This window comes from Danaus plexippus, chromosome 8 (assembly GCF_018135715.1).
Source record: "Danaus plexippus chromosome 8, MEX_DaPlex, whole genome shotgun sequence".
NCBI lineage: Eukaryota > Metazoa > Arthropoda > Insecta > Lepidoptera > Nymphalidae > Danaus > Danaus plexippus.
Genome location: NC_083542.1, coordinates 7,269,202 through 7,294,982, shown reverse-complemented (window position 1 = coordinate 7,294,982; position 25,781 = coordinate 7,269,202). Strand labels below are relative to the sequence as shown.

The 25,781-nt window shown below is 31.2% G+C and overlaps 4 protein-coding genes across 12 annotated transcripts; 1 reads left to right on the top strand and 3 right to left on the bottom strand.

Moving 5' to 3' along the window:
- Positions 1 to 3,908: 3,908 nt before the first annotated feature.
- LOC116773044 (uncharacterized) lies at positions 3,909 to 4,544 on the bottom strand. Its single transcript, XM_032665418.2, has 2 exons — positions 4,245 to 4,544; positions 3,909 to 4,103 (listed from the first exon to the last, which is right to left on the bottom strand). Exons 1-2 carry the CDS (start codon positions 4,330 to 4,332, stop codon positions 3,913 to 3,915), a joined length of 279 nt encoding a protein of 92 aa, XP_032521309.1. The 5' UTR covers positions 4,333 to 4,544; the 3' UTR covers positions 3,909 to 3,912.
- A 614-nt stretch (positions 4,545 to 5,158) lies between these two features.
- Positions 5,159 to 8,886, bottom strand: LOC116772878 (luc7-like protein 3). Of its 5 annotated transcripts, XR_009752592.1 has the most exons (10): positions 8,594 to 8,886; positions 8,225 to 8,420; positions 8,029 to 8,126; positions 7,777 to 7,928; positions 7,531 to 7,668; positions 7,173 to 7,406; positions 6,907 to 7,076; positions 6,581 to 6,666; positions 6,312 to 6,420; positions 5,159 to 5,609 (listed from the first exon to the last, which is right to left on the bottom strand). XR_009752592.1 is itself a non-coding variant. In XM_032665192.2 (9 exons), exons 1-8 carry the CDS (start codon positions 8,696 to 8,698, stop codon positions 6,620 to 6,622), a joined length of 1,140 nt encoding a protein of 379 aa, XP_032521083.1. In that variant the 5' UTR covers positions 8,699 to 8,886; the 3' UTR covers positions 5,159 to 6,420; positions 6,581 to 6,619. The 5 variants fall into 5 exon arrangements, 3 of the variants coding, with proteins under 3 accessions (XP_032521083.1, XP_032521090.1, XP_032521075.1); XR_009752591.1 differs by having other exon boundaries at positions 6,312 to 6,666; positions 8,594 to 8,885; XM_032665192.2 differs by having other exon boundaries at positions 5,159 to 6,420.
- A 432-nt stretch (positions 8,887 to 9,318) lies between these two features.
- Positions 9,319 to 10,452, top strand: LOC116776048 (charged multivesicular body protein 6-A). The gene is made up of 2 exons (XM_032669143.2): positions 9,319 to 9,957; positions 10,058 to 10,452. Exons 1-2 carry the CDS (start codon positions 9,655 to 9,657, stop codon positions 10,367 to 10,369), a joined length of 615 nt encoding a protein of 204 aa, XP_032525034.2. The 5' UTR covers positions 9,319 to 9,654; the 3' UTR covers positions 10,370 to 10,452.
- A 1,638-nt stretch (positions 10,453 to 12,090) lies between these two features.
- Positions 12,091 to 25,697, bottom strand: LOC116771253 (zinc finger protein 271-like). Of its 5 annotated transcripts, none has more exons than XM_032663067.2 (22): positions 25,272 to 25,696; positions 24,953 to 25,192; positions 24,453 to 24,600; positions 22,996 to 23,096; positions 21,011 to 21,082; positions 20,050 to 20,205; positions 19,525 to 19,728; positions 19,105 to 19,266; positions 18,894 to 19,024; positions 18,592 to 18,689; positions 18,188 to 18,326; positions 17,863 to 18,014; positions 16,898 to 17,065; positions 16,191 to 16,418; positions 15,652 to 15,832; positions 14,977 to 15,144; positions 14,664 to 14,831; positions 14,406 to 14,573; positions 14,134 to 14,294; positions 13,875 to 14,010; positions 13,682 to 13,766; positions 12,091 to 13,609 (listed from the first exon to the last, which is right to left on the bottom strand). In XM_032663067.2, exons 1-22 carry the CDS (start codon positions 25,329 to 25,331, stop codon positions 13,496 to 13,498), a joined length of 3,240 nt encoding a protein of 1,079 aa, XP_032518958.2. In that variant the 5' UTR covers positions 25,332 to 25,696; the 3' UTR covers positions 12,091 to 13,495. The 5 variants fall into 5 exon arrangements, with proteins under 5 accessions (XP_032518958.2, XP_032518973.2, XP_061377160.1 ...); XM_032663082.2 differs by having other exon boundaries at positions 23,038 to 23,096; XM_061521176.1 differs by lacking the exon at positions 16,898 to 17,065.
- Between the last annotated feature and the right edge of the window lie 84 nt (positions 25,698 to 25,781).

Genomic DNA, 25,781 nt, shown 5'->3' with positions numbered 1-25,781 from the left:
CAAATGTCATTTTAAATGTCTGTAAACATTTGTATTCCGTAATGTATGATTAAAAGTATGTAAGTAAGAATTAAACAATATAAGTTTAGTTGTTATATGGGTAGAGTATGCAGTGCTTATTTGCACCTATGGTGTGCACGCCACTGGTATATCATTAGAGAGATTACAATGTTAACTATCCTCTTAAGACCATATGCAGAATATGCATGCTCCTTTATTTGTCAAAAGCGTTATAATGTTATTTTATTGATTATTTTTAATCTATAGTACGCATTTTCTACACGTTTAAGGCTTGTGCAATGTGTTATATCTCTCCTAAACTATTATTAATCACAAATTATTATTTGCATTTTTCTTATATCTTCAACTATGATGAAGAACCATCAGGTCGTCGCTGCACGAGCAACCCCAATTAATACTTAGTATCATCACTCGAGACGGTATATATATTAAGGTTTAATTATTAAAAGACATTCAATATGTGATCTAGCATCGATCACTATTGTTTCTTAGTATAAGTTGTACTTTGTAGTTGCAACTTTTAGTTTTAAATACACTATACGAAAACCATTGGTTTCCCCTCCGGTTGACATAAAAGTAATTTCTTCCTTGCTTCAAAACACGCAAGCTTATGCCGTTTCTTTCCATTCTCATGTCTTGTGACAGCTTGTGACATTATCAAACTGAGACTATAAAACAGCGTATGTTATTATTTCAGTCACAGCTATTGTAAAATAACTCGGGAGTGTTTTGTTTTGTCAGTCACATTTCGTTATTTTTTTTTCCTATGTATTTGGTAAAAAATTAAATGAAACGCAATAATATTTTATCTTCTTAAAAATCTACTCATAGACGAAAATAGTCGAATAAAAATTGCAGTCATCTAAAGACTCATAAAAAAATCTGAACCTTAAAATATACACGGGTTAGTTTTATTAATGTATATTTTACTTATGGAATTAACTCTTGTAAATTGCATTAGGTATCTAAATAACATATATGTAAGTATATCAAATATCACAACCCCTATTTACATAAAATTTCACAAAATAACCTTCTGCAATCTCACTGAGTAAATATTGTGTTCTGAAAACTGTTTCTAAAGCCTTTGTTTGTCAAATATGTTTATAAGGGTTGCATGTGTTCTCTGCTTTAAATAACAAAGCAAATCTAAAGTATGCGTGTGTTGAAATGTAAAATATTTTAAAATATAAATATTTTATACATTGTTATTTCTCAGGATAAAAAGTGAATAATAGTAATCGTGACTATGTAATAATATAGATATTAAGATGTAGGTATTTCTGCTTTCATCTAGCTAGATAGGTATAGCTTCTTAAAAAAATATACACGCTATTTAAAAGGGGGACGATAAAATCTAAATCACTCAGCGTATTAAAAATCCAAAGAACAATATACCATGGAAACAATGTCGTAATATTACGACAAAATCTTCGTATCGCATAAGGTTTTAATAAAATGTAATATTTTAATGAGCTAGTCACAAAGACTAGACCGAATAAATTAAATTTTTAACAATCAATTAGACAATCCGGGAAAATTGCTCCCGCGCTATATATTTTTTACCAGAATCTTCTATAGTGAGATAAAATACTTAAACTAATAATATGTTTTGATAAATTTGAAATTTCTAGATACGTCTGCTACCACAAATCACAATATGTACCTACTAAATTATTTATAGGTATATTATATTTTCCGCCGTTTTCTCGGGTATCTATAAATTTCTCCCAAAGGTATTAAACAAAATAAAAGGCATTATTTTTAACAATGATTATCGAAATATTTGTAAAAATCTTTTAATCAAAATAATTTAGCAAATTAAATAGATTAATCGGCTTCGAAACCCCTTAAAAAATAATATTATTCTTAATAAAAAGTAATTTTAAGAAATCTACATTAATAGGTATATTTGATATTATTACACTATATAAGGTAAACATTAAAAAATAGGGTGATATTAAAAATATTTTAATTTAGATTTTGTAAATTTAAATTTAATTTTATAGTTTTTATCTTTTGAAAAGGTAAGTCAAGTAAAGCGTGGTTCTTTAAAAGTCAATTGTGGTTTATACAAAGGCTAGAATAATCGTTTAGTTGCGACGGCGGTAACCGTAGCTAAGCTTCTTTAATGTTAAGCCTTCTTTAATCTTTAAAGCCTTACGTTACATTTCTGAGATTACATCCTTTTTTTAAAAAATCTTTTACATGTTTCTTAAAATAAAGTTATTTTTTCTTTCCTTCATATCTCATTGATTTTCTATTTTCGTTATAATTTTGAGTTTTAAAAGAACTTAAATATTATTTTATATCCAACGAATAACAAACATAAAGTCTCACCGTTTTAAATAAACGATAAGGTGTTCTAACTCTGATGTAAAAAAAAACAGACGAGATGAAATAAATGTAATAATTTAAACTATTATTTATCCTTACTTCCAATCGATAATAATTATTTAAAAAAATTGTTACCTACCAGATTGCGTGAATTAAAATGTTAGAGTCAATTGAGGTAAAACAGCAAATAATGAAGAGCCACAAAAAAATTATAGCGTAATACAACTCCATAACATGGCTGAAAGATGTCTCTGGGTAACAACTTATTACTAATATCTATTTATCTATCGAATATGTAGAATAATTTTTAAATTGCCTTAAAATACGGTAATGTTTTTTTTTGTGAAATTTTCATATCACACATGATAAACCAAAATTCAATCCGCATTTAAAAAACGAACTTTTTTGAAACTGACAATCTTGTAGCCCCTAAGTCAGGCATTTCACATTTGGGTTTTAAATTTGACAGTCGCTCCAACAAGAAAAATCTAGTAATATCCATTAGTCATTTGTCAGATCATTATCTGTAGTGTAATTTTAGAATCTTAATATAATCGTACTAGTAGCTATTCATATCAGAAATTATAAATATTTCTGAAATAAATGTAGTCACACTTACCCGTCTTATTTGCCAGTGAAAGACATAAATCGGTCTAAAAATTCCAGAGGCAACTCGAAAAACAGACAAAAATTAAAAATATATATTGTTTTGATATATGGATGCCCCAAGCTCATTCATTACATGAATTTACTATGAAGATTTTATTTTAATATTACAAACGGATACTTTTTTTTCATAAACTTATTCCGTATTGTAATACTCACATTTGTATAAATGCATTACGCAGAAGATTTTGATATCTTGTCTTATCACTTTCTTTAATTATTATCAATTTTAAAAACGGGGTATTAATTAAAAACACAATATTAATACTATTTATAAGGTAAGCCTTACACTACCAATAATTTTATAGAAGCCCACCTCACATTTAAATATGGTAGTAATAAAAATTCAACTTGAGAATAATTCTAACATCAGAGTCCGCAGGTGGTTTGTAAGGTTTATGTTGATCTATTTATATAATATAACTCAGTAGAAATCCTCAAAAGGCATTCTACTTTTTGATAGTCTTGATAGCAAGACAATAACAGTTACTTTTGCTGTACAAACTTAAATTTAATGTAAAAACGAAAGTTTCAAAGCTCTCAAATGAAAATAACATTAAAAACAAACATTTGTAGGTGGGTGCAATGAACAATGTTGATTTGTAAATGGTTTATAAAACAACCACAATAATATTACAAATAAGAAATCATTAATTGAGTATAAACTATAACTATCACAGAAAAATATTGAATTATGATATTTCTATAACAATTTGATGATCAAACAATATTGTTTAGATAATGTATGAAAAAATATCTTTTGTTAAATAAACCTACAACTATAAATAATGTAAGCAGTTCTATATATAGATGTGAATCGGGACATATATTTAGGACTTATCATTTTTATTTCATATTATTTATACAAGATTATTTGCACACAATTCATTATTCAGGGTTTATATTTGTATCGAAATGTATAGCCAAAATATCAGGTGTTCTGAGCAATGCTGATGACATTATTATATTAGCTGGCGTCTTCAAATTACTGACTAAAACTTCGGAACCATCTGGTTTCCAACCTTTGAATGTAGCTTCAAGTGTTGATTGTTCATATGTAAGAATGTGGCATGGCTGGCCTGCAATGATGTCAATCTTAAATTATACTCAATTCATAAGAAATTATATTAAAATAATTATAACCATCCACCGGTTTTTTGTTTATAATTAGACGTCAGAAGTTTACTTTAGTTATTAAACTTTCAGAACTCCTTATTCACCTTTCAATTCACTAACATCCCTCAAAAAGGACTCTCTTAGTTGCCTTCTTGCTTCCTGTGTTAACGCCGACTCGTTTACATCGGTCATTTTATTATTTTAAAATAATATAATCAATAACAAACTTTAAATTGTCATAAGAAATGTCTATTTGAGATTTAATTTGAAAGAGTGAAGACAAATTTAAGTCATAGTAATTAACTTCTTCAAACAAAGCTATCTTTATGGATACCGTTATATGTATAAAAGTTAAGAACTTTATTTTTCACAAAAAACGTGAGGAATTAACAATTTAATTTGTTATTGTTAAACGTCAAACAATATAGATGACAAATAAATATGACAGATTAAAAAATATACAGTAGAAAAAAATATTACATGATATGTTAAATAGTAATAATAAATAACGGGGTTCAGAAATAAGGATTTTTTTATTGCTTTTGTTTAATAACTACTGAATTTAATGAAATTTTAGAGTGAAATGGTAAACTAATAAGGAATCCTTGGATTTTGATACTGAATCTCAAACATGATCTTACTGTAAGTACTAAGCATCCTTACAAATGTAGACTTAATTATAGACATTCTAACATTTAATAAATTTTTTACCTTACTTCTTTACTTTACTTTTACTTTGGTTTTTAGTTACTACTATATATTTATAAGCCAATGTTCGTTATAAAGTTATATGAACTAATTAAAATCTTATACTATGCTTATAGTAACATTTCAAATATCATTTTCCTTAAATATAAATAAAACCTGTATTTTTTTATTAATGGTTCGTAAATAAAATGTACTGAGATTGGTAGAGAAAGTTCTTAACACAATGGCCAATTATATTATCAATAACTTTTTTTAATTATTTTACAAGGCTTGAAATAATAATAGGTAAAGGTTAATAAAAAAAAACGAATTTAGAATTATATTATTTTTATTCATATTAATTCCTAAAGGTTCACACTTTATGTAATACACAACAAATCAATCACAATAATCATAGCAAATAAAAGTTCGATAAATACCTGAAGTCACTCCCTCAGTGGAATCTGGTTTACAGTAAACTATATTTCCTTGAGATGAATCATTTGGAGGTAGCTACATTATACACTTTTATAACGAATAAATAACAATATTTATAACGTGATAACGTTACGTGCATTCATTAACCCATAATGGAATTGGTAGAAAAACTTTATACACGAAACTATTCTATGTCACCTTGAAACCGATGTCAAGTGACGGTATCAACGTGCGACGCCTCTTCAGTGGTTGCCGATTTCTTTATTGGTTGGTTCTTAATTTCAAAAGTACCTCATTGTCTGTGGTCGCGTTGCCCGCGTCGATCTTCGTCTATGGTTCCCACACTGAAAAGTCCATCGATACGCTAGTAACAAGAATGTGAGTACATTTTATATAGAACTAACTGCCATCAATGAATTTAATAGAAATAATTCGTGTATAATATATTTTTTAATTGATCATCAATGATGGCCAGTTACTTCCATTTGGGGTGAAGGGTATTAGATAACATTATATATGGCATCAAGTAATGAGATGTTTGGTATTAATTAAAAAATATTAATAATAATTCGCTTTAGACTTGTTGCCATATGAGGGTACCTGGAAATGCACAGTTGATGATGTAAAAACAGCATCCTTGTGAATGAGAAGCATATAGAACATGCTCCCTTCACATCGCCATTCATAAAAATATATCTATGATGAGACATAAAAAAAATTAAATCCATTTTATACGGACGCGACCAAAGCCCTAAACGGAGATCAATGACTTGAATGACCCTAATTCCCATTCACGAAAACCTAACAAATACCTTTCGTCGAATCGATCACCGTAAATCCCGAGCGAACGTAGCAACTAGAGAGACGACGTCGAAACATACATAAAAAGTACCTCGAAAAGACGACCCAAAGTGTACAGCTCATATAAAACCTTATTGGACAATCGCTAGTTCCATTCACATCACACATGTCATGATATGAGAGATCGCGATTGGCCAAAAAGTCCCCGCAGCAGGCAGCAGCTATTCATAATACGTGTTAAATACCTGCCAAGTCCGTCGGTGTGACGACAACTATCGAATCGAGATCGCAACAGGGCAATACTCCCCATATGTTTGCCATAAACCGAAGTTTTATTTTGGTATGTTACTAAAGCTGTAAAATAACAGTGTTCAATTTATTACTCAATAATGTATCAAATTTTTTGGGGATGATTGCTTTACGGATAAGGAAATGCCGTTAGGATGTGAGTGTTCAACGTTTCTGGAGTTAAGTTTTGCGGGATCGTAGTATTGCGACATTTTGTTATGCTTACCGTTACAAGGCGCTTATGTGATACCTCAGTCAATCGGGGTCAGTGACGTTCACGGGATCGACGTCTTGGGCGATCGTGAGACGATCCTGAAAACGATATAAAAAATTGCATTACTACTATTAATACACCAACACTAACACAACACAAGTTAATGTATATTCATTAGTATGTCTGCCATATTAAATATGAATATAAATTTCTCTCATCTAGTCTTCATTCTATATTAGTGTAGTTTCAAAAGATTTTTTTTTAAAGCATCCTTAATACATTCTAGTACATTTAGAATACATAGATACATAAACATGTAAGTCATAGATAGGTCTTACTTCTCTCTCGGCGGTGTTTACGCTCTCGGTCCCGTTCCCGTTCCTTGTCCCTTTCCTTGTCACGGTCCCGTTCCCGTTCCTTGTCACCGCGATCACGCTCACGGTCCCTGTCACGATCTCGTTCGCGATCACGATCCTCGTGACGATTATTTCGTTCTTCACGATTGGACCTCGAAATATAAATAATATATTTAGGTTTATTCTATCTATGGAAGTGAGCTAGGTTTCGTTCTACACTATAGATGATTTCTATCTCTTTCACTCACCGATGACGTTCTCTATCTCTTTCTTTATCTCCCCTATCCCGTTCCCTATCCTTGTGGCTATCTCGCTCTCGGTCCCTCTCCATCCTCTCTCTGTCCCGTCTATCTGACCCGAGTCCACCGCCCCGTATGCTGCGTTCTCTTTCTCTTTCCTCTCGCCGCCGTCTTTCCTTCTCCTGTTGTTCCTTTTCACGAGCTTCATTCATCTCTTCGTAAGCTTGACGTAATTTATAGTATCTAGAAAAAGAAAATAATATTTGAAAAAAAAAATATTACCTTGTTAATGACGTGACTAATAGAAATTGACAAAAATATTATGTGTGAATATTAAATAGCTAACTAGACAATGTAACCGACTAACCCAACATGTTGTTTCCCGGAGAGGTGATCATCAATCCTCTGCTGTGCGTCACCAACAATTAAAAATGCTCCACATACAGGACACACTTCCATTTGCTTCTCTTGAGCTGCTGCCAATTCCGCTGTCATTGACCAGTGGCTAAAATAATGTTTTATTATGTTTCAGATTATTATTACCTATTTTATAACAAATGTATTTTTTATCATTATTTATAAAATAAAATAAGTAAATGTGATTTAAATTTACCTATTCTCCTGTTGTTTCAAAAGTTGTTCCTTTTCATCTTTCAGTCGATCACACAACTTCATGAGGCCTTGTGCCTGTTCTACATTACCACAGGACCCAGCTTCCTCGGCTTCTCTCAATAAAGCAGTTATCTTTTCAGATAGCAGCTGAACCTTAAGAAATATTTTGCTTTTAATTTAGACTTTTATGTTTAATTATTGATAGCACAATTGTCTTTATAGGTGCATTAATATAGATGCTATTTTATTTTACCTGTTCCTGATTCTTCTCGGTCTGAGCCTGTGTCATGGGAGGACCTTCAGGTTTTGAATTCATCAACTCCAGTCTTTGTTTACCTTTTTGTATTTTTCCTGTAAAATTATTGACAGTTAATTATATTTAAGACTATATTATGTTATATTAAGGACTATACATGAGTTTACTTCTATATTCATAAAATGAGTCTTACTTTCTACATCGCTAATCATGTGACGGCAAAATCTTAAGAACTCTTCAACATATTGAGCTTTCTTATATGAAGATTCTGCTCGTTCGAAAAGATCCTTTACCTCATCGTCATGGACTTTTGGACAAACCCCAAGATCGGCTCTTGTGTTTACAAATAAATCATGAGGGCAGAATTTTACCATATAGTATTTACAATACTGTAAAGAGAGAAATATTATTATATTATTTAACAAAAAATCAAACTTCGCAAAGGTTTTTTTTGAACTCGAAATCATGTACAAGTCATTTCAGTGCTTAATTTTAATATTAATATAATTAATAATTAAGCAATGTATTTAGGAAAAGTATTCTTAACATAACTATCACTCACTTCTGGATCTTCCCAATTTGGTTTTTTAATCTTTTCATTTGGATTTGTATTACGATGTCTCCCCATTAATTCATCTAACAATTGTGCCGCAGCAAGCACTGCCATTGTGTTTAATGTTAAGACCAAATCTAAAAGACTACCTCAATAAAACTAATATTTAAACCAAAATACCAAGACCACGTTTAATAAAACCAACATTACACGTGATTGTTATATTAACACAAATCGGTAAGGCTTTGAAAATTACAATTCAGCCATATTTAATTGTAATAACTTCTAGAGTATCAAGACGGATAAAAAATTTGAATGATAATGTGTATAGTATAGATAAAAAATATAGACATTACTTAAATTTTTCATTCAAATAATTACACTTTACTATAACAATAATTAAATATTATACATTCAAATATATTTACAAAAGACAACAATTTTTAGAAAAAGATAATAAAGCTTATGCCTAACAATTGCTAATAATAAGCAAAGAAAAAATTAAAACGTTTGTACAATTACATATTTTTTTATTTACAATCAAATCAATAAAAAAATTAATAAATATTTAAGATTAAATGATATTTTACATTTACATATAACTAAATCTGAAAATATTTTGTATGTCGGATTTATTATTTATACTTAGAATATATTCGATTTTTTAGAAAACATAGGTATAGTGTACAAGTAGACACTTACCAATTATTTGCCCCCCATTCTTAATTAATAAACAGAGTTGTGAACCTTTTTCGGACAAACGTCATAGAAACGAACAGACTTATCTCTGGCCTATGGATATGATAAATGATAATGAATATAACGTCAAACAAGTTGTGGCCTAAGGAAAACACCTTGTTAGTTGTTTTATCTGTTTATTGTGATTACCATTTTATCATTACATAGGTATTATTTTACAGCTTCAGATTCTACCAGCAAGTGTATAGATATTAAGGCAATATAAGATTCATATGATGTTAAAAATTCCTACCTTGTAATTAAAATTTTAAATAAGTTTACTACTTACAGTAAAAGTGCTATAGAAGGACATTTTTATTTAACTTAGTGAAATGGGGGGTTTATTTAGTAAAAGTAAAAAGCCTGTCAGTAGGGTTACCGAACAAGACAAAGCTGTTTTACAGCTTAAACAACAAAGAGACAAGTTAAAACAATACCAGAAGAAAATAGAATTAAATTTGGAAAGAGACCGAAAGTTAGCTAAAAAACTATTGTCGGAAGATAAACGTGATAGGGCAAAATTATTGCTGAAGAAAAAGAAATATCAAGAAAACCTTTTAAAGAATACTGATATCCAACTAGAAAAGCTAGAACAACTTACACACGATTTAGAGTTTGCTCAGATTGAAGTACAGGTAAAATGATTGCTTTAACTTGTAATTGTTATGTGCATAATATATAATTTCAAATTGTGATAGTACTACATATCCAATTAAATTAATGTGTTTTTTCAAGGTTCTTGATGGGTTGAAAACGGGTAATGAAGCTCTAAAGAAGGTTCATGAAATTCTTAATATAGATGAAATAGAAAAAATATTGGATGAAACAAAGGAGGGTATAGAAAAACAAAAAGAAATAGATGATTTAATATCAGGTCAATTAAGTCAGGAGGATGAAGAAGATATTGAAGCCGAGCTTGAATCTATTCTTGATGTTAAGGACAAATTACCTGATGTACCCATGGAGACACTACCAGAAGATGTGGAAGAAGAAACTCCAGAAAGACCTCAAAGGGTTAAAGCTAAAAGAATTGCAGTTGAGGCTTGATTGTATTATGTATATATTTCCAGATTGTTATATTTTATTACTCTATGAAATAAATTAATTAAAATAAATTCTTATTTATACTATGATGTTGTCTTTGAAAAGATATTTACAAAGTAAATAGTGAAAATGCATTATTTACTTATTGGCAGTATGTTCAAGGCCTAGTATTCTTAATGAGAAATCTCTTTGACTGCCACAGTAGTCTATCAAACCTTTTTATGTTTGTTTTTTGCCCTTGTTTAATGTGACTATTCTGAATGCCACATTGTATGGATATCATGGACAACATATTTTTTGTTGTGTGTCTCAGTAACTTTCTTACATGACCTGGAACATTTCGCTCGCAGTGAACTGGACCACCCATAACTAACTAATGATAAAAAAATTGGTTTTAAATTTAAAAAAAAACCCTTTTATAGCTAACCGAACTAAAAAATAGGAAATAATTTTCAATTATGTACAAAGAAATTATATTAAAGTGGTATAAAGTCAAACAATCATTCATAGTTAATCACCTCAAAATAAAATTATAATAAAATTTAAGTTATTAACAGATTAATTTAATTCAGAGTAAAAAGTATGGAGACATTTTACTAAATTTCATATAGTTCCTCTTCATAGATTTATAAATTGTAACATTCAATATCAAGTCACTTCTGGAATCAGGTGAATATGAATATTCAGCTCAAAGATTCCGTTACATATATACATACTATCCAAGCTAATAAAAACGTGTTAAAAATTTAGTATTTTAATTTTATGTTTTAAATCTTTTCTTGAACATAGCCATTACATATAATAAAATCTTTCATTGGGTCAATTCTGTACACTGAAAATAAATGAGAATAAATCCTAGACGAAAAATATGCCAAAAATATGATTTTTGACATTTTTATCTGTCTGTTGTACACTTATAACTTAAAAACTACTGGACGGATTTCAATAAAATTTTATATGGGGCTTGCTGATCACCTGATGCAGGATTTTGGGGTACCTTTTACCGCGGGAAAATGTCTTATTCCCATGGGAATATTTCTAAACTGCTTTGAACCAAAATTATGTAAAGTTACTGACATTGAACACTTTATGGGTTTAATAATGGCATGTTGTATTTAATTAATGTACTAATTTCCGAGGGACAAGCCATGAGTTGTATCGGTGTAGATCTGCGTACAACGTTTTACTCATGGACCGTTATATATAGCTTTATCTCGAGTGAGCAATGCAAGAAGCTTGTTTATACTCCCTGAAACTGCTAATACGACTTCTAACATTGTTTATGAAGAAATTTTGGAGTAAGGTACTTTTTCTACGCGAACGAAGTCGCGGGCACAGCTAGTTAAATATAAAAACTGGGTTTTTGGTATCCTTAGATAAATTGTGTGTAACTAAAAATCATATTAAACAGAAAAATCCACCAAATGGGCAAATGCATTAATTGCAATTTAATGATTATATTAGCACCCATCAAGCCCTTAAGGTGAAAATGTCTTATATCATTTTGGAGTATAGATTTTACGTTTTTGGACCAATTTAACCCAACACAGCTAAGAACCATCGAAAGGAAAATGGATTCCATATTAAAAAGGGGTAGAAATCAATAGATCTGCTATGGAGTTAAACTCGAAACACCACAATTTTTGGAACGAGTTATAAAAAGTATGAAGAGTATTAGCCTAATACTAAATTAAATATAAAGAGCAATTGAAATAAAAGACACATTTCTTTTACATTTTAATCTCATCCATATCAAATTACTGAACATAATTTAAGATTTTAGTACTTACTATGGTCTATATAAAGTTTTTATCTTCTATAAAATATAAATAAAAGTGGCACCACCTGAGAGACAATGTTTATCATATTGATGGTTTATCTCGCTGATAGCACAGAGTTATAAAAGTAACTAAAGTAACGTACCAGGTGATTTAAAATCGTAAAATCCCACAATCTAACACATAATATCTCCATAAAATAGCATAACATAAATGATATATTTAACTTATGTATACTATATATAACTATGACATAGGTCTTATATTTACATTTAATTACAAACTATGATATACAAGCTGTTACAGTGATCATAGAAGTGATTACAACACCACTTCTCCTACTGGTGGGTCAACTAAGCTAAGCATATAAACCACCAGTAACATCTATACAATTCCAGCCTTAAGAAACTATCAATTTATCACACGTTGTACTGTACATAAATGGCAAAGAATAACTATAAGACTAATGATTAAAGTATATGAGAATAAAAAGTAAATAAATAAATTATATAGTGTTATAAGTATTTCACCGTATTGTTTTAATAGACATCTTGCTCCCTGGTCCCTATTTACATTGTAAATAAAATATTTGCAAAATAAAAAATATAACATACAAATGTATGGGTGTTAAACAAATTGCTTTTCAATCTCTATAAGCCGGAACAAAAAAAACCATCTCATAATATATTGTGTATTGACCAAGGCTTACAACGAGGAATGTATGTATTGCATTAGGTTTTAATATTATTTTGCTTTGTTAATATGTTATAGATGCAACTGTATGATAGATTATTTAATTGTTACACAGAACTAGGTGTTAGGTGTGGAAACAGTTGTTACTCTGATAAACTGCATATTAAATGTAAATAGAAATGAAGACTTGTATAAACCTTAATATAAGTAAGCTCTAAATATAATATAGGATTTAAACCAGAACCACTATCTTAAATCACAAATTAGCTGTGTTATAAAATATACTAAATCAGACTATATATTACATAATTTTATAAAGTGCAAGCCGTATGATTAACATAAAAATTATATCGTATTTTAATTTATAATAAAACTAATGAAATATTTTCTTTACATACTAGTTTACATTGTTTACATCTATAGTATTCACATCCGCAAACATTTTGAAAAATAGTTTTTATACTTTAATTTAGTTATTTATATTAATGAACCACCACTACACTTAATATATAGTTCTTTCCAAGCGAAAAAGTTATTTGATGTAGGTAACTGGACATTAACTTAAACGTAGCTTCAATTTTGCAGAGTTTAAAATTTATGGCCAGTTAAGTTCATATTATCTGTCCAAGACAGCGATATTGGTGTCCAATTTAGTATGCTAGTAATTCACGGACACTGGATGGTGTGTTATCGTTCCACTGTGATGGGTATTTGTATGTGTGTATGTACCGGCAACAGATGGCGTGCTTGTTGTGGGGCACGTTCTAACTTCCTGTTGAATAAAATCTTTCCTAAGTTACACTATAACAATATATACTTAATTCATATGTATTAAATACATTACCTGGCTAGTTATTTGCATCACTGCTGTATTTGTTGGCTGATTGCTTGTGACATTCGTTTCCGCTGGTCTATTTTCTGTTGTTGTCCTGGAGTGATAAAAGTTACATATAGTCTGGGTATAAATTACGTTTAAGATTCGATGTTAGAAAAAAAAAAACTATATTCATTTCATAAACATGTAGAGGAATACGTACCTAATGTCGTGCTTTCGTTCAGGTCTATCAGCGTCTTTTTCGCATTTTGTGAAATCTCCGCAATCATCTTCTGGAGCCGTTTCAGCGGCCGGTGTTTCAGTGTCCGTGTGAGTTCTCTTATGTGTTACTAGATGACCTGTAGAATAGAATATAAGAAACATCATTATTATATACAATTTTCAATTTTCGAATTAACTTTTGTTTGAAAATAATCTAATTGGAGATTAGGAAGCAACTGCTAAGTAACTGGACTTTTTACCTTTGCACATAAACTCTTTGGAGCACACATCACATCGGAACGGCTTGTTAGCTGCGTTGTTTTTGTTGTGAGATCGCTCATGGAATAATAGGTTGCCCTTCAGAGGGAAGGATTTGCCGCATTCGCCACAACTATATGGTCGCTCGCCACAGCTGTGAGACCTGACAGAATGTGATTGTGATTATTTATCAATGTTTGCACATACAGATATTAAATGATGAAAATTTAAAACTTGATTAGATCCTGTAACAGTAACAAGTTTTCCTTAATACCTCATGTGAGTAATGAGATGTTCTTTTCTAGTGAATGGTTTGGAGCACACTTTGCAGGCGTGCGGCGTGTCGCCGGTGTGTTGCTTTAGATGGTTCGTCAAATGCTCCTTACGGGTAAATGTCTTCTGACAGAATTCACATCGATGTGGAGATTCTCCTGTGTGGATCCTATAAAATAACATGAAATCAACGTCAGATTTTGATAGTTTAGGTTGTAATTTGATAATGAGTTTTGATTAAAGTGTATCAAGATCTCACCTAACATGATTAGTCAAGTGTTCCTTCCTCGAGAACGTCTTGGTACAGAAGGGGCATTTGTGCGGCGTTTCGCCGGTATGAAGATGAACGTGATTCGTTAGATGCTCTTTTCGACTGAACGATTTGGCGCAGAAGGTGCATTTGAATGGAGTCTCACCCGTGTGTTGTCTATACGTAATAAATAGAACATTAGTCATACTAAATTATATTACATATGAACACTGAGAGAGGAGCATGTTGTTATGTTCTATGACATCATATCCATATAAGAAACGTTGTTGTAATGTTTAACTTTATTCTAGTCATAACATACCGGACGTGAGTTACTAGATGTTCCTTCCTGGAGAAGGTCTTCTGGCAGTAGGAGCAGGTGTGCGGGGAGTCGCCCACGTGCTGCCTCACGTGCTGGTTGAGGTGTTCCTTCCTCGCGAACGCACGCGGACAGTACGTGCACTTGTGAGGAGTCTCGCCCGTATGTTGTCTGTACAGAGTACATTCCGATTACAATTTGTGGGAAGATACGCCCGAATCGGAATGCACAATGCAAGGGCTGGGACTTCCCACAAATGACGTTGTTTTTTATATGGATATGGGTTTAGTTAGCGCATGCGATTGTATGTTATAGTCAAGCATATACTGGTTAAGTGTTTAAAAATGTGTTGGTATTTATAGTAGTGGAAAAAACATATGAAAATAAAGCGCCCTTACATTATACGTATAATCAGATAAAATAATAGAAATGAGAGAAAGTTTTATTTCTATTTATCGCTAACACCGATAGCAGTATTCATATAACAGAACTCCCACATATATTCCAGCCAAAACTAATTTAACCCTAAACATTTACAATCAACACACCGTAAAAGATAGCCATCACCGTAATATACATGCGTTTAAATTACAATAAGCTCATTGCACGTCATATGACATCCATAACGTACGAACACCAACGGTTATAGAGTAAGCCTATTACAGTAGTTTTACTTACCTAATGTGATTAGTTAAATGTTCTTTTCTAGTGAAAGATTTGGAGCAATAAATACACCGATGCGGAGATTCTCCTGTGTGTTGACGCACGTGGTTGGTCAAATGTTCCTTGCGAGTAAAAGACTTCGTGCAGAAGGAACATTTATGTGGAGACTCCCCAGTATGCTGCCGGACGTGGTTTACTGTACGAAGAATAATAGAGAGTTTGGATTTATAATTCTTTATATAACATGAAAATTCTGTATGTGGAAATCAATGATTTAATATATAGATGAGAAAAAAATAACGATCCTTTAGGAATCTTCATAGTGTTGAAGGTTTTTCTATCGCAATCACACAGACCAACATTCATAGTAATAATTTCTTTGAACATTAGTAGGAAACTTACAGAACTAAGGGAATTTATTTTATACGATCTTTAAAAACTTGGTTACAAATTAAGTAACCTAATAATCGGTACTAAACAGATTATATAACAAATTTTAATAAAAATTATTTAAAACCTATAGGATAAAAATCCTATTTTGCATTCAAACTGACCAAGATGATCCTTTCTAGTGAAAGCCTTAGGGCAGTATCCACACTGGAATGGCGTCTCGCCAGTATGTTGCCTCACGTGGTTCACGAGATGTTCTCGCCGTGTGAATGACTTGGCGCAGTAGTTACAGCGGTGCGGAGACTCGCCCGTGTGTTGTCGCACGTGGTTTAAAAGATGCTCCTTACGGGTAAAAGTCTTCGAACAGAAGTCGCAGCGGTGGGGAGTCTCACCTGAGAACAATTTTTACTTTAAGTCTAGTTACTACACTCTAATTCAAGGCACAATTATGTATATACATAAAATAAATTGTTTCACAGTTCGAAGCATGTATTATGCATTCCTTAGGTTAAAAGCGGTGATTTAAATTTTAAATGATTAATAAAATAAGTTCTATACAATTCAGAATGTTCGATATATCTAAAAAAGAACAGTAAAAAGAGATTGTCCATGTAATTCAAAATGTCTTCCAAGTCGCAGTTGTAGAATATTTCGTTTCACGTGTCTAATTCTGATCTTAACAAAAATTGTAATATATTTTTATAACAAAACTCTATAAAATCCCAAAATAATCATAGAAATACACGAACAAATTTTGTGGAAACATATAAGATTAAATTGGAAACCTTATAACGAGTTGCTTAAGAAAACTTATGTGTTTATTGTTGTATGCTGGTGTTGTAGCTTAAATATAATGTTGGTATATACTAACCAGTGTGCCACAATATATGATTGGTGAAGTGTTCCTTTCTGGTGAATGATTTGCCGCACAGATCGCATCTGAAGGGAGTATCGTTTGTATGGGATCTCATATGGTTCACTAAATGCTCCTTCCTAGTATACTTCTTGCCGCATATTTGACAATGGTGCGGTGTTTCACCTAGTTTTGTGGGGCAGAAAATAATATGTTAACAATCAATGATGCAACTATGTTACAAGTATTGCGTATACGTCTGCCGATAGTTCAATGGGATGGTGTTAGTAATGATTTTTGTACTTATATAATTTTTTTTTAAATTTAAATAGTTGAATCATTAAATTGTTCTACTTTCTGCACCACTGTTACTACCTTTAGATTGGTGCAAGCTTCGGTATTCCTTAATGTGTTACATAGTACGGTAACCAAAGTTAAAATAAGATTTTTTGAAAAGAATAAAATATTTGTTAGGAATGTCAAAAATATACATTAAAATTATATAAGTAAAGAAATTGTAAAACATGCTTCTATTGGACAACTAACATCGAATTGGCTACTTAAAATAACAAGGTTAGGATAAATACATAATAGCATAGGTCCATCGCTGATTCTTATCATTCATCCCACGCATCTAAGACAATCCCATCGCTTATCGTACATTAGTGCTATGTTTGATGCCACAATAAACATTTATATTCATCGATTTGAATTTTAAATAAAAAATCAAACATTTCACTAGTTTAAAAGATAGTAAGCAATAGCAAAAGAAATAGATTTTTAATTCACATAGAATATGTACTTACGTTAAGTATTGCTCGTGACTGCACCGAAGATATTTTAATACTTGCAGTTATATAGTATTCATACTCACCACTTAACGTGTTATCCTATAGAAGAATCTGTCCAAGGTCTACCCTACGTCTACGTAGTGACTGTTATTTTGTATATGTACTGTCATATTGTATCATAGTTCAACGTACCGGTATGCCACATGACGTGGTTCATGAAGTGCTCCTTCCTCGTGAAGCTCTTCTTGCAGATCTCACAGCGGTGCGGAGTCTCGCCCGTGTGTTTACGGACGTGGTTCACCATGTGCTCCTTGCGAGTGAACGTCTTGGCGCAGAACTGACATCTGACAATATAAATCATTCTTAATTAATTTTGTTATTGCTTTGAGTAAGTGGAAATCGGGTATTATATTAACAGAAAAATGCTCAGAATACTAAATGTATTTTTCTTTAGTTAATAATACCGAATTAAATAAAAGATGCTCAAGTACATTCTATAAAAATAAGGAGTGTATACCTATAGGGTGTTTCTCCAGTGTGACTTCGCACGTGGTTATCGAGGTGTTCCTTACGCGAGAACGTCTTGTGGCAAGTAGAACAAGCATACGGTTTGTCCTGAGCAAGACGTTTGGCCTGGCGCTCGGTCGGATCTCCCGCTGTATACACAAATGTATTAGAATCACAAATAAACATACGGCCGACTCGACGCTATGTAGGATAGAGTATGGACTAGCAAAAATTCGATATATGTATTATGGCATATATTGTCTATACGTGCCATAATATATTTTTTATTCATTTATCAATGATTTTAGAGAGTTTTTTTTCTGTATGTTATTCTAATTTTGTTTGTCAACTTGGGAATTATGTTTTCCGGCGGCGTCATATCTCATACATATAAGAATATACAATTTGTCTCACCCAAATGACATTTCCCATGTTTGGACAGTTCAACTGGATTAGCGAAAGCGGACCCGCACACTTGACATGTATGTGGTTTGTTTTCGCCATGGTACCGTCTGCGTAAAAAACATATTATTACGTATATATTTTTATATATACACTCCATCTAAAATTTTTACGTTTTATATATAGAATTCATCCTAAAAAATAAGTCAATAAATGACAACCCAGATCGGTATTTCAATAAGGCATTTCTATCTATATACAGATGAATTAGTATGCATTATTATTTCATATTATATTTTCAATGTATTTATTACCTGTGTACTATAAGTTGATATCTGAACTGGAATATTTTCCCGCATATATCACAAGAATGATGGCCGGGAGATGACTCCGCTTCCGACATGGCAGCGCTAGTTCCGGCCTCAACTTCCACTTCGTTTATCACCTACAACAGAGACCAATATTTTAAATAATGACACATTAAATAATACTTGTAATAATAATAATATCATTGTTAAACTGCACCTTAGCTTGGGGTTGTCCCTCAGTGTTTAATTTTCCAAAGACCTCATGATAGGCTAACAACTGTGATAAATCTTCGACATTAACTTTATACATGGTGTGTAGATCGTGTTGTTCGGAGCCAGTTGATATCTTTACCACAGCGCCTTCCATACCCATCGCACTCTGAAAACAAGATGAATTACCTCTTCACATTTTTTTTTCAATATCAACTGACTCCAAGAAGAAATTTATTAATTGAAAGTCTTTTTTCCTCTGAAGAATATTCTTACAATGCTAAACAAAAACAAAATCAGATTTGGGTTCAAGTGATTAGATAAGTAATTTTCAGATACAATTTAAAATATTCTCTATTCGGAATCAGTAAATAAGTAACAATTAATATTGGAACATAAATATATTATTATGTGATTTGCGACAGACCTTAAGGTCAATGCCCTTGATGTCTTTGATTTCGGCTGGTATGGCGAACTGTGCGGTCTCCATTTTAGTTCCTTTTTCATCCTTGACCGTCAACGGGTCTGCGGCGCTAGTTTCTATGGAGGTGGTACCGTCGGGATTTTGAGTCACAAGTATGTTCGCCGGCTCGCCCGTGGCCTGCTCGATGCGAACCACGCTGTCTAACACCTATATTAAGAATTTTAGAGGAAAAGAGTTGAAGAAAATTGTTATTTTAAATCGGCTAACCCTTTACACATTATATGACTCGTGGTCTAAACCCCATCAGTTGAGATATGTGTAATGTGTTGAATAATACTGCTCAATATATTAACAAACTATAAACATAGTGTCGGAAGCATAAACAGTGAATAGAATTTTGAATATCACATGTACGTAATGAAAATTTCATTTACTTTTATAACTATGAGAATGTAAAAAATTATTAGTAGCAATCCCATATCTATATTAGATTTTTTTATATACAGTATATTTAAAATGTTTATTTACCTGATGATGTCCAACAATCTGTTGCAGTTGGTGTACAGTGAGTGTATGATCTGTGGGCATCTTTATAGTCTCGTGTAGTTCTTCTTTGTCAACCAACTTGTTTCCGCCCGGCTCCACCACTGTTACTATCCCATCCTCGCTCACAGTGAGCTGGATCTATGAACATTTTTTTACATGAGGCTTGCCGGTTTATTTCTATCAATTTCTTTTACTTATAACTTGATGTTTCATATTATATTTAATAAGCTGATATTTTTTTTACAAGGAAATTCGCCCAAAGATATGAACATAATGTTTACAATCGGGATTCTGATAAACACCATTGTACAATTTATATGATTAAAAAAAAAAAAGTTAGTCAGAATTTAAATTACAATAATTAATTATGAATATAATAAAGTAATTCGTAAAAAATATTTTTTAATATGGTTTAGACTTTTCATAGTAAATTATAATTATTTGATGTTAAATAAATAATAATTAAAAATATTTATATATTAAAACATATACATACATACATTAACATATATATTTCTTTTTCTCCCATAAAACTTTCAAAGGATTCATAACACTAATAGTTCTTGAAATAATAATTACGTCAGAGGCTTTAGTATAAACTATGAACATAAAGAAATAATACATATTATAATATGTCGATATAAGCTCTCACACAGCACTACTGTTACTTACCTCACTGACCTGTTTATGATGAAAAAGCCGCGTGAATATAGAAAATTACATATTTAATAATAAAAAAGCTGCATTAACATACAAACTTACAAACATAAGCTAGTAAATGCATCGTGATATTAATGTTAAAAATATTAATTGATAATGTGAGTACATATATAAACATGAAGCGCCGACAGGAATGTTATATACATAAAATGTATAGCACGTGTATGTGAATTATATAATATCCGTGATCATATAAATATTTGTATATAAGTAATAAACAGACCTGTTGATTGGCGTGGTCGGGTCTTGCCATGGCTAGCTGTTGTTGCATCAGATGCTGCTGCGAGTGGTGACCCTGGATGTGATGTTTTGTTTGTGATTAGATCAGAGAGAAAGATAGATATAAAAAAACGTGTTGTTGACGTTATTGGAAAAACTCCAAGTATTTACATAAAGAAATGTAAACATTGTATTCTATAACTGAAGATCAAATGTTTTAAAATATATAGAAATAAGAACAAGGTATTACTCATAGATTAGGTGCTTAAATGGCTGTGATTTAGTTAATTAGAAAAAAATATCTAATTATTAAGAATAATTGGTATCATAATAGGCCGTTGATGTACGTTTTTTTGGTTTTTGAAATGAAAAGTATTTACTATTTAGCTATTGTAAGAAACATTTGTATTACCCTAACATGTTCTCACATTGTAATAGGTAAAACTATCGTATTAAGCCAGATATCTCTGGTGAAAATTATAAGTTTCATAAATAGAATTTGAACAAAAGATGTCTGCACTTGCGTGTAATTATATTTAAATTTACAATTCTTAGACTATCTAAAATAATCGCAATATTATAAGTAATGATTTGTAATATCATTGTATTGACTAGTATGTTTTTTGCACAGTTAAGTGTTAATATTTTATCACACTATGCAGACAAAGTTGAGGGTACCAGCAAGTTAAGAAGTATATATTACCAGTATTAAGGTAGAACAAAAATAGATACATTGTTTTCTAAGTAAATATTTATCAGTTAAAGCATATTTTTTAAATTTAAAATCAAAAATGGAAATATAATAATTTTTAACCTCACTTATTTTCACATGACGTGACACTAAAAACGAACTACATAGTTTGGAATCAGATAAAGATAAATCACTGTCCAATACATTTTAATTTAGGCCATAATTATTATTTAATTTTTTTTTATTATTTTCAGCAAAACTTATGACATGTTAACTACATTGTTGTGCATACTTTTGATTTGTTTGTTGTTGTTTAGAATACACACACGATATGAGACTTCACAAGAATATGAAAAAGTAGTTAGATCGTGAAAGTATAATAATTCCTAAAACAAACTGTATGTTATAGTACAAGTTAATCCCACATTAACTATTAGTAAGACTGACCATTTTTGTTAGACCTATTCGAATTTTAATTTAAAGTACTACAAGTACGTCCAACGTCACAATGTTTGTTATTGGTTAATAAAAAATGAATAAATATATTTTTGAAGAAATAAGAATAATCATTTTAAATTTTCGATTCATGCGTGTGACTATCTACGACGATACAGAGGACATGCTGTTCAGACAACATTTAGATTTAGATAAAATGTTATAGAATTGAAATGAAAGTAAAACTCATAATATCCGAGTAGTGGAACTACTTCATGCATCCATTACATACCTATGTCTATGGCGTTTACACTGAGCCAGTAAGAACCTGTGCCTACTGAATGGTGAATATAGGTACCAACTCGATTTGTTTAAAAAAATCACTCGTTCTCCAATTATAGTTTCCATGCGTGAAGAGACATATGTTAAAAGTACAGTACAGTAAGTACAGTACTGATTAGACCGAGCTATATGACATTTTATATTGTAATAAGGTATTCCATCTAACTACTTGCTACACAACGTCTTATACTTCTTAACCGTAGTTAGGAACTTGTTGCTTCACCTTGTAAGTATATGATATACCAGTGACCCTACCATGAGCTAGCATCGCTACTCCACATATGGTCACTTTATAATATTCTAATCATAAATCTCTAGCCATGATAGTATAAGCTTAGGTTTATGAAGGAACAACATGAAATGCTCCATATGAAGTGTAACGATGCATGCTTGTGGTACAGTCCGTGTGTTAATTCATCAGTTCCAAATGCACAGGTACCGATAACCACCATTAGACATCAAGTATAGCCAACAGCCGACTATACAACAGCGTATGCTAGCCGTCAAGACGACGTGTTTACCATGTCAACGTTATGTTGTACAAACTCGACCCGATTGGGTACCTGCGAGGGTGTTGCCAGCGAACCGCCCGATTCACCCGACCCGTGACCGACCAGCGAATCTGGAAACGAACACGTTCATATCAATATATATATATTTTTTTTTACAGCACAAGTACCTTAAAATGTATCCTAATAATAATAATATATAAAGAATGATATTTTAGGTTCTCTTTGTTATGCCCTACATACAATAAGTAAAAACAATGACAGTAAGTAGTGACCTAAAAAATGATGATAAATAAAAAAAAAAGTAAAAATTTCAGTGCAAAAAAATTATGGCCAAGTATGTATCAAAATGTGTCTAGTAGAACATAGTGTATGTATAAAAACACCATAAAATAAGAAGGTAGATCGCACATTAATAATCAGAGACAGTTAATGGAAACTAACTATTGAACAAGATTAATAATAAGCTATTTTTAAATTACACAACAAGACATTTATGTAAACACATAAATATCTTTTAAATAATACTAATGTCACAAAACGGACTGTGTCTCAGATGCTGTACCGTTTCCTATTTATGTTGCTAGCTGGTACATTTAGTTTCCCACCATGTATTGTTATCTACGCATTTATAATTATTATATTCAGAGTGAATCTAAAGTTTTAGTTCTCAAATACTTTATTTGATACTAAAATGTGTGCAGACTTTAAAAGTTATTAATCTATTATGTATGGCATCATTTTATGTGCAACAACATAAATTCTTTTCACAATATTAAAATGTAAACATGAGGTAAAAATGTCCTCCACTGCTGCATAGTTATATCTTTTATTGCTATATTTTCATTGTTTTAGATTTCAGGTTTTTTTTTTGTAATAAATCTATTTAAAAAAATATTAACCTTACTGAGTTCTCAGTTAAAGTTATATGTAATAATTATTTTTTTTGAATACAAGTAATTTAAGCATATATTCAATGAGAATTTAAATATAAATAATATGTATGTTAGACCCTACTATCTTTTAAGAAAAAAAGTTCTGACCTTCTGTAAAGGGCTCTTCAAATACATGACATACGTGAGAACTATCAACTTATCAAACTTTTATCTCTAGATAATCTGTTTAAGTTGATATAATCAGCATTGGGTGAAAAATTATATGAAATCTTCTCATTTGTAGTGAATAATATATAAATTTAACTAAAAAAAACCACATTGGTTATTCTATCTGTCTAATTTATGTCAATATTGAACATGAGATAAGAATTTTTTATGCAATACAACTATGTCCGATATCTATGACAAAATTGTGACAAATATTTGATTATATTTGGGTATAAATGTGTGAATTACTTATTACATAAGTTTTAACATTGTATTATAAATACTATAATATGTTTATAAATCTATGTGAGTAATAATATTCATAGACGTCATTACTTGTAAGGATGTAATGTAAACAATATTTACCATGTCCTTGTGTTGATTGAGTTGCGATTATCTGGGAGACAGGAATCTGTTGTCCCGCAGCTGATACTGTGACCTGGGGTTGTCCTGCATGACCTAGTATAATACTAGGATCACCATTCAAGATACTAGCATGCGCTTGACCTAGATCCTGAAATGCTTATATGGTTGAAATTAAACTGTAAGTGACAATTTTTTTTCATTTAGTACCAGTGAGTTCATTTACTACAAATGAGTTATTCACTTACACTATTAGTATATATATATATATATTAGTTATTCTTATACAGCGAATTATTCTTATTATTATCTATAATATCTGTAACCACAACACTAACAGTAATATAACCACAAAATATACAAAAAAAAATTCATATTTCTAATAATAATTTATTTTGTAAGTTTATTCCTAAAACAAATAGAAATAATAGAAGCTTTAGACAAAAACAATGGAAGAATTCGGTTTTTTAAAACAAAATTTAACAAGCAATAATATAATATACCTGTACAGGTTTTCCATTTTCAATTCTTGCACCAGTGGGCACGCCATACACTGACACCTGAGGTATTGGACCCGGAAACAAATTAGTAAACACCCAATATTTAGCTACGCTTGACAAAGCAACGTTTACTGCCGCCGAATTGACCCGTAAATCAGTGGCAGATGTTGTGGGAGTTAAACTGTTATTTTGTGTTTGCTGCTGCTGTTGCTGCTGCGATGATTGAACTCTCTGAGTTTGAGGCTGCAATAATGATAAAAATATCATACAAACATTTGTTTAATAAGACAGCTTCCATTAAAAAACAACAAACTATGCGAACCTCAGAATTGCCTGGTGGCTGGCCACCACCCGTGTTTATATTGTGGTGATCCTGATTCATTTTAAGTCTTTATAGATTTGATTTATCACTACACTAGGTATAACAGTTATGAAAACATTGCACTTTTTAGGAATTTACGTATCGGCATTGTCATAATTTGACTGTCATCGAAATGGAGGCGCGGGGGACGCGACAGACCGCCATTATGAAACTTAGCACACAATAACATTTTTCTCGACGATGGGTATCACTATATTTTCGATTTTTTAATAGTTTCACACATACAAAAAGAGTCTTATCCTATGATAAGAGATATACAACTTTAAGTACTAATCACTTATTTTGATAAAATGAATTTTAATAAATAGATATTATCAATTAAACACATTCCCACTATGGCCGAAGAGAACGAAAGTTTGTCATATACAATTCTGCCAACATCACATTCGGAGATTTTGTGGGAGTTTTTTGTTAATACAACATAATTCATTTAAATTGTAATTTTTAACA

Excerpts from the sequence above, each read along its gene's own strand:
- LOC116772878 (XM_032665192.2), bottom strand. The coding sequence starts at position 8,698 with ATGGCAGTGCTTGCTGCGGCACAATTGTTAGATGAATTAATGGGGAGA. Across the intron at positions 7,669-7,776 it reads TTGAAACAACAGGAGAATAG|CCACTGGTCAATGACAGCGG; the intron begins GTAAATTTAAAT and ends ACATTATTTTAG. Across the intron at positions 6,667-6,906 it reads TAAACACCGCCGAGAGAGAA|GATCGTCTCACGATCGCCCA; the intron begins GTAAGACCTATC and ends TATCGTTTTCAG.
- LOC116776048 (XM_032669143.2), top strand. The coding sequence starts at position 9,655 with ATGGGGGGTTTATTTAGTAAAAGTAAAAAGCCTGTCAGTAGGGTTACC. Across the intron at positions 9,958-10,057 it reads TTGCTCAGATTGAAGTACAG|GTTCTTGATGGGTTGAAAAC; the intron begins GTAAAATGATTG and ends TGTTTTTTCAAG.
- LOC116773044 (XM_032665418.2), bottom strand. The coding sequence starts at position 4,332 with ATGACCGATGTAAACGAGTCGGCGTTAACACAGGAAGCAAGAAGGCAA. Across the intron at positions 4,104-4,244 it reads GGATGTTAGTGAATTGAAAG|GCCAGCCATGCCACATTCTT; the intron begins GTGAATAAGGAG and ends ACATCATTGCAG.
- LOC116771253 (XM_032663067.2), bottom strand. The coding sequence starts at position 25,331 with ATGAATCAGGATCACCACAATATAAACACGGGTGGTGGCCAGCCACCA. Across the intron at positions 18,327-18,591 it reads ACATGGGAAATGTCATTTGG|CGGGAGATCCGACCGAGCGC; the intron begins GTGAGACAAATT and ends TTGTGTATACAG. Across the intron at positions 15,145-15,651 it reads CATTTAACTAATCACATTAG|ACAACATACGGGCGAGACTC; the intron begins GTAAGTAAAACT and ends TACTCTGTACAG.